Below are 8,664 nucleotides of genomic sequence, written 5' to 3' on the forward strand. Positions count from 1 at the left end.
TTTTTATATTAAACTTGTTAGTTTTTTTTTAAAAAACATTTTTTTCATTTTTTAGAAAAAAAAAAAAGCCGCTCGAAAAAAAGAAGCGATTTAAAAAAAACACTAAAAAGACTATTTTTTTCACCCACTGTTTATTCATATCAATAATTTTTTTTGTATATAAATTTCTTTTTCTAAATATATTATTTTTGTCTATTTTTTCGTCGTATGTTTGCTTCTTTTAATTGATGTTTAATATCGACATAGGATTCGGCAGTATGAACCCAGCGTTTTATTCTTTAACCAACTCTTCCAAGTTTACGATTTGTTTTATTATCTTTATATCTGTTCTTTGTTCTTCGTAAACACGATAATATTCTTTTACAATTGCTTGGTAAATACTGATTTTCAGTCTGTGTCGATGTTGAACTTTGTTTTGTACTTGTTTGTGTTTGAACTGCTTTTTTTGTTCTAGGAACTGTTGTTTTTGTACGTGCCATATTGACAGTGTTTAATGATATAGGAGTATACCTTATTTTTGGCATTTTATAAAAAAATGATATTTATAACTATTTATATTTATTACAATAAAAAATAGAGTATTTATTTCTAAATAAACCTATTTTTTTAGTTTTAATAATGAGATATATTACAATTAACAATATTAAATGAGAAGTTTTTAGTGATACTATTAATGATCAATTTTATATTGTTCAAAACGAAAAAAAAAAACCTATCGCTCAAATATTTCCATACAACGCAAAAAGAGGTAATTGTTCTTATGGTTTTTTAAATTTTTATAAGAAAAATTTAATATTTTTTAAAATACTATTTTTTCTAGAAAAAGAAATGCAAAGACTAAGCGATTTTAGAAATTTTGTCAATGAAAATTTTGTAGATTGTACAAGATTATCTCGGACTCGTCGTAAGTTTTTTTTAACTTTACTATTTTTCTTATTAATAAAAAAATACATTTTTTAAAAATATTTTCTTTTTTTAGAAAATCCGTATCCACGATCACCACCACTATCACCACGATCATCACGATCGCCATCACTACTATCACCACTATCACCACTATCACCACGATCACCACCACAATCACCACCAGAACCCAATAGTGAAGTCGGTCCATCACACTGGGACTACTCTCCTCGTAAGTGAAACTTGATCCTTTCTTTATTTTATAAAAAAGTATAAATATTTTTTTTTAATATCCCCTTTGTCTGTTTTTTTAGAGAGTCCAGATCCAGAATATACAGAGAGCGAAATTTTATAAAGCTTTTATATATATTTTTTGTATAGAAAAAAATTTTTTTTAGTTGTTATTACTATTTTGTTATTACTATTGTATATACATTACTATTTTTTTGTTATTACTATTTTGTTATTACTATTTTAATATTACTATTTTATATATAATAGAATAATAAAAATGATTAAAGAAATAATAAATCACACAACACAACAACTCCATCATGAATGGAAACATTTGGCGTTTTTGTTAAATTTAAAAAGAACTGAAATCAGAAAAATTAATAAAAATTACATAAAAACATTCGATAAATTAAAAAACGTTTTAACTACATTTATACTAAATCAACCAAACAAAAAGTTGGCGATAAAGCATTTGTATTTTATTTTATCCATATGGGAAGACGAAAAACTTTTATATAATATTCAGCAATGTAAATTATTTATAATGAATTATTTATATTAACTTTTATATTTTTTTAACAAATAAAATAATGAATTATACACAATTAAAACTGAAAATAGCAGCACAATTGCAACCATGGCAAATGGCAGAACGATGGCAAACTTTAGCAGCTTATCTTGGTTATGAAAAGCGAGAAATAGAATGTATACAACATGATTACCCCAACAGTAATGAAAGAATGATGAGACTTTTAAACTTAATTTATCAAAGAAAAGGTACCGAACTCGAAGCAGCTCGCGCTATATATCAAGCTTTATGGGATTGGTCTATCGATGTTATAACATATGAAATTAATAATACACTTTTAGATCATATAAAAAAGACTATGGAAATTGTAAAAATTTTTATAATGCAACAATTTTTATTTTTTAGTATTTAATAATACACTTTTAAGTTATTTAAGTATTGTAAAAAAATTTTTAGGTTATTTAAGTATTGTAAAAAATTTTTTTGTAATTTTTTTGTATTTTTTTTATTTTTTGTAATTTTTTGTAATTTTTTTATTTTTTTAGCAACCTAATATATTAAAATAATGAAACAATATATCGAAAATCAATATATCAAAAACTGTGGATGGTAAGCCTATACACTTTTTTTCTTTTTTATACATTTTTATATTTTATTTTTTATATTTTATTTTTTCTTTTAGTTATGGAGAAAATATTAATGAGGGTACTATATGCTACCACGAGTTATTATTGACAAAAGAAGAAGAAAAAGATTTGCAAGAACTAATGGAGATGGAAGAGTTAACAGAGGAAGGTTATGAAAAATATTTAGAACAATTAGTACAAGAAATGGAAGAAGAATCAGATGATATTGAAGAACTAAAATTACAAATGTTAGAAGAAGAAATGGAAAAAGAAGTGGAAGAAATAGAAAAAGAAATGCATGAAATCTTAGATGAAATGGATTGGGAACAATACGTTATAAACGTTATTAATAAAATGGACAACTTACCAGAGCTTTATTTATAATTTTTTATTTTTAGTAAACTAAAAACAAATAATAATTAGAAAACCTTGATAAATAACAATCATCACTTTTTAAATAATAAACTCGACAATAAGAACAATAAGAACAATAAAAACAAATAATTAGAAAACCTTGATTATAACAATCATCACTTTTTAAATAATAAACTCGACAATAAGAACACACGGGTTTGAAGTCATCATAAACGAACCCTTTTTTCACTGAATCATATTGCAGCATAAGACGAACTGTTGTGATAAAATAAGATCACTTTATTTTGTAATTTTTTTCTTTTTTTTAGACAAATAAAAAAAATGAATAATAATGATGATTTTGAAGATATGTTTCCTGGCTTTGGTGATTATTTAAATGAAGTAGAAAATATAACTTTTAACATTATATTTGAAGAAGAAGAAGATATGGATACGAACCTATATTTTCATTCTTTTCTATATTTCTTACTCTATATTTTTATTCTTTTATATGTTTTTTTAAGCAATTTTGTTTATTCATTAATTCTTTTATGTTAAAAAAGACATGTATATTTTTTTTTAGTTTTTATATAAATAAATGTTTTTTTTTTCAGCAACTAATAAAAAAATGTCAGCCAACGTATATCCTTGCTGTTTTTGAGACAAAGAATTTAGTGCAAAAGAACTTTTACAGCATCAAACAGATTGTTCTACAGAACAATACTCCCACGAATGTTTCACCTGTAAAAAAAAGGTACAAGATTTGTTAAACCACGAATGTGATTATGAATTTCTAGATATACAAAAAATATGTTTTTTTTGTAATACCAAAATCGATGATCAAGATTATTATGAACACTCTGTCATCTGCTTTCAATATTATAAAGAACAACAAAATCGTTATTTGAACCAAATCATTCAAGACGAAAAGAAAAATTTTAATTATTTGAATCTTTCTATGAATCAAATCATGAATAAAATGAAGAGTCTTCAAGAAAAAGAAATTAAAAATCTAAAAGAAGAAAATGACAAACTTCAACAAACCCTAGCAAAAACGAACCAAGAAATGGCAGAATTAAAAAGCCTCTTTTATGATAACATGTTGGTTTTAGCAAATCAACAAGATACAGAACAACTCAAACAAGAAATAACAAAACTTTATCATATCGCAGAAGAAAATAGCACAGAATTCTTAGCTTTAAAAAATTCCATTCAACAACCTAAAGAAGTCAAGGTAATTCAACACGTTTTTAAAGACACGCAATTGATCAAACTCGATCAAATGAATCTCAGGCTGTTATCAGATGAACCATTTTATACAGAACCCGTTTACACATCAGAAGGTTACCGTTATCGTATAAAAGTGTATACACGAAGTACCGACATCAACAAACTAGCCATTTACTTTCAATTGTTAAGAGGTGAACTGGACGATGCTTTACAATGGCCTTTTACCAAAAATGTCAATATCCCCTTGAGAAATAAAGATCAATTTTTTACTCGTACTACTACCAACAATAATTATCTTCAACTTTTAGACGACAGTTCATTTGATAAACCTACCACTGAATATAATGTAGCTGTTGGTTATAAAAATTTTATTTCACACGAAGAACTAAAACCATTTATTATTAACAATAATTTATTTATTACGATTCGTATACAATAATATATTTTATGTAAAAATATATTTGTTTGTTAACTGTTATACCTCATTTTTTTTATATTTTTTATACTTTTATCTAATGATTATACATTATTTTTTTGGATTAACTAATAAAAAAAATGAATACAATTGACATATTCAGAGAAAATAGTTTGGAACTAACCTGCAACAACGTCAAATCTATCAAATTCATACTCAGAATACCATTAGGAATCAAACAAACTTTAAAAAATGGTTTGGATATTATAGAATACTTTAAAGATAATACTATACAAAGCGAACATGGTCATATTTACGAATCATTAGAAAGTAAATTGGAATATCTACTCGTATTATGTAAAACAATTCATCGAAATGATATTTTTAACAAATACAAAAATAAAATACCACGTCTTCCTACTTATGAAGAAAGCATTGATAAAAATTGTCCACCTGTATATACACCAAACGCAGCATATCCAAGTGCGGTTGTAGAAGCAAAACAACAAGAACTATTTCATTTATATAATCCAGAACCAGCTGAAGCACCTGAATGTGCCCAAGAACCAGAATTCATTTAACTCTTTTTTTTTAGGAAAAAAAATTTTTTTTACTTGTAAAACGATAATTTTTTCCTAAATTTTTTTAATATATTAACTCAATTTGTATACTTTTTTTTTTAGACAACTAATTAAAAAAATGGGAAGCAACTGGGGCAATATTAGAAGAATACTTGATAAAGAAAAAGCTACACTTCGTCACTTTTTACAAAAACTTCATCGAGATATGGGACGAGAAAAAAAGTTTATAGAAATAGACAAAGAAACAAGAAAAGCTAGTCATTATTTAGAAAACATTTATTCTTATATTGATAACTTTGAACAACAAACGCTCATCTGGTTTAGCCGAGAAGAACGTCATTTTTCTTATTATCTTTTTATTTTCGACAGTTTTAAGTTGAATCACTTTAACAGATTTACCCGTGAAATTCAATCACAACTTAGCTTGAAAGATTTATGTAAAAGAACTTTGGCTTATCGTCGAATTTATTTAGAATTTCAACAGTTGCAAAAGAAAATTATTTCTTTATTTGATAAAACCAAACTACCACATAGCAAATGGAAAAATAAAGATAATATTCGTTTGGTATTTTACAGCTTTCATTCAATCGTTGATTTTGAATTTGATTCCTTTTTTAATATTTTTAATAATCGTTTATTATTTTTTAATCTTCAAAGAGAATATCTTTACAAATTATTTCATATACTATTTACAGAAATATCCTATTTTGCTGATCCAAATAAACAACTGGAAATACATTTAACACGAAAATTATATCGTTTAATCATGGAATATATAAATTGGTCACAACAACAATATTTTTATACTATTGAGCCTTGTTTTATTCATTTTCAAATTGTAAAAAAATTTTTTTAATTTTTTTAATTTTTTTAGTTAACTAATAAAAAAATGCAAAGAAGTAAGCGCATTTATGAATACGACTTTTGATTATCCACTTTGTTAAATGGTTTATTACCGAAACAAAAAATAACATGGAACGAGACTTGAAAACGTTAAAAGAATTATGTAAAAAAAAATTGGCTGTTAGAAGAATTAAAATCGAATTTAAAATATTAAAAGATCAGCTTGGAGATTTATATTTTCGTTATGATGAAAACATTTCTGATGATGATTTTTTTTATTTTTATGAATTTAGTTTTTTAACCGATCATAATTTATTTTTTTGGTTACAAAGAAAAATTATATTTATATTAGACGACATGTTTAGATCACACTATAATAATCATTATATTAAAAATGAACAACTTGATTTTTTTTATAATTGTATTAGAAAATACATTTAATGGGCAATAGATCAATATTATTATATTTGTGAAAATAATTTTATAAATTATAAAAATAACATTTTGTATTTATAGACAAACTAATAAAAAAAAATGAAAAATGGTTACAGCCATAGAAAGCCAAACAAAAAAGTAAAAAAACAAATGAAAGGTATATTTTTTTTCTGTATTTTTTTTCTTTTTTTTTATCATTAAAATTTTTTATTAATTCTATTTATTTTGTTTTTTACAGCCATGTATGCCTACTATTTTAAAATGCAAAAGCATTCAATACATCACTCAGCTATGTTGAACCAACGATACTTTTGCATAAAGCAATGTGGCATATGCCAAAGTTGTCAATTAAATAAATAACTTTTTTGTATTTTTTTATTTTAGAATATATATATATATTTTATTACATTTTTTGTGTTTTTTTTATTACATTTTTTTGTGTTTTTTTTATTCCTGATTTTTTTATATTACTTTATACTAACATTTCTTTTTTTCTTTAGAAATAAAAAAAATGAATAATAATGATCTTGAAGAAAATTGGGAAGAAGAACTCATTTCTTTACCGTTTGAATTTAAATCACCAAATTTAAAATTCAAAAAAATTGATAACAAATTAAAAGGAATCGATTTCCAAAAATGTTATAAATTAGAAGTGAAAAACAAAAAAGAGCAAATAGAAGAAAAAAGTAACCCACCCCCATACCAAGAACAATGGATTTGCGATAGCCCCCCATTTGAACTTAATAAAAAATTTTATGATGATTCATTTTTGTAAATATTTATTACGGTTATTTTTTATTGTAAAACTATTTTTCTATAAATAAATTTTTTTTTAGCTAACTAATACAATGTGTGGAAATTGCAATTGTACTGTTAAACACACAATCGAATTAACAGGTGAAGAACTGGTATTTGTCTTGAATTCTGCAGAAAAATATAAAATAACATTCTTTGAAGAAGTCGACATTTATAATCACTATGTCACCATTGGAAAACGATATCATCCAAACATGACGTTTGAACATTTTGTCAAAAAAAACTATCCCATTTTCAGAGAACAAAAAAAATCGATATTGTAACATTTTTTAACTGTAACAGTTTTTTTAAAATAAAAAATTTTTTTGTCACCTGATCTTTTTTTTGCGCGCATGCGACATCTTTTTTTTGAGACCGGGAAACTTTCTTTAATTCCCTCGCCACTCTTTTACCTCGGTTTTAACGTTTTATTTCAACTTTTTTATACGGACGTCTGACTTGTACAAAAATACGGTCGGATGGCGTCGTACTCGTACAAAAATTCTAACTACGGACGGATGGCGTCGTACTCGTACAAGAATTGTAACTTAGGATATCATCATACACAGCACTGTTCACAAAATTGGAGCTTTGTGTACAATATTAAAATGATTAAAACCACTCCATAATTCAAAAATTGAGAATATTTTGTTAAGAGCAATTATATATTCTTCTATTTGCAATAAATATTCAAATTAAAATCCATTTTCTATATACATTAAAAAATTTACAAAATTAGAAACAAAAGGTTTTACAATAAAAATAGATAGCGATGAGTTTAAAATCGCTCAAATTATTGGTGACAATCTTGGTTTAAATGTAGACTTTACATGGAAAGTTTTATTACATACCAATGGTTACATGGAAAGTTTTATTACATACCAATGCAGAAAATGGAAAATGAAAGGTAAAAATTTTGACAGTATGTTTGTTGATTCTGTTAACTTACTTGAAATTGAATAATGTTACAATTATGATGTTTCTTTGCATAATTGTTTACTAAATGGTATTAAGAAATAGTATTGTTTTAATAAAGTTCCATCATTTCATGTTAATGATAACATTGTGATATTATGCACAATTTGTTTAAAGGCGTTTGCAAATATGTTTTTCAAAACTTGTAAAATTATCTAGTATTTCAGAAAAAGTTCTTAAATCAAGGTTACATTAGATCTCAGATGGAGAAATTGTTCAAATGATTTTATTTTTCATATATATAAAAAAAAAATTTACAAATCAGTTCATATATGTATGCATATTTAATACAATACGTAATACATTAATTTATGTTTAAATATTTAAAAGGGATTCAGAATTTACGAAGATTCAAAACATTTTCAAGATTTATATTCATATGTTTATATTTTATATTAAAAATTAAAACAGACAGACAAAAACAACAAGAAAGCAGTAACAAAAATAATAATGATAATAAAAAAAAAATATTTAGGGTACGTATTTTTTAAATTTAGTAAATTAAGGTAAATTAAAAAGTTTTAAAAGGACTGCTTCATCTGTAGGAAATTTTAAAAATGTTTGTAAACCAGTGGCTATTAGACACCAAATTGATCAACTCGGTTCATGGCCAAACATCCAAACATGGCAACAAAACACATAAATAATACCTTATATACCGTAAGATTGGGTGGCTTTGGATCTACGGGATGACTTTAGCCCAAGCAAAATTTTTGTTTAAAAATGGTTTAAAATCGATACCTC

At 24.7% G+C, this 8,664-nt stretch overlaps 1 protein-coding gene across 1 annotated transcript; it reads left to right on the top strand.

Annotated features, from left to right (window-relative positions):
- The first annotated feature begins 2,988 nt into the window (after positions 1-2,988).
- LOC136091878 (TNF receptor-associated factor 3-like) lies at positions 2,989-4,315 on the top strand. Its single transcript, XM_065819592.1, has 2 exons — positions 2,989-3,159; positions 3,341-4,315. Exons 1-2 carry the CDS (start codon positions 2,989-2,991, stop codon positions 4,313-4,315), a joined length of 1,146 nt encoding a protein of 381 aa, XP_065675664.1.
- The last annotated feature ends 4,349 nt before the right edge of the window (positions 4,316-8,664 follow it).

Source organism: Hydra vulgaris, chromosome 15, assembly GCF_038396675.1.
Source record: "Hydra vulgaris chromosome 15, alternate assembly HydraT2T_AEP".
Taxonomy (NCBI): domain Eukaryota; kingdom Metazoa; phylum Cnidaria; class Hydrozoa; order Anthoathecata; family Hydridae; genus Hydra; species Hydra vulgaris.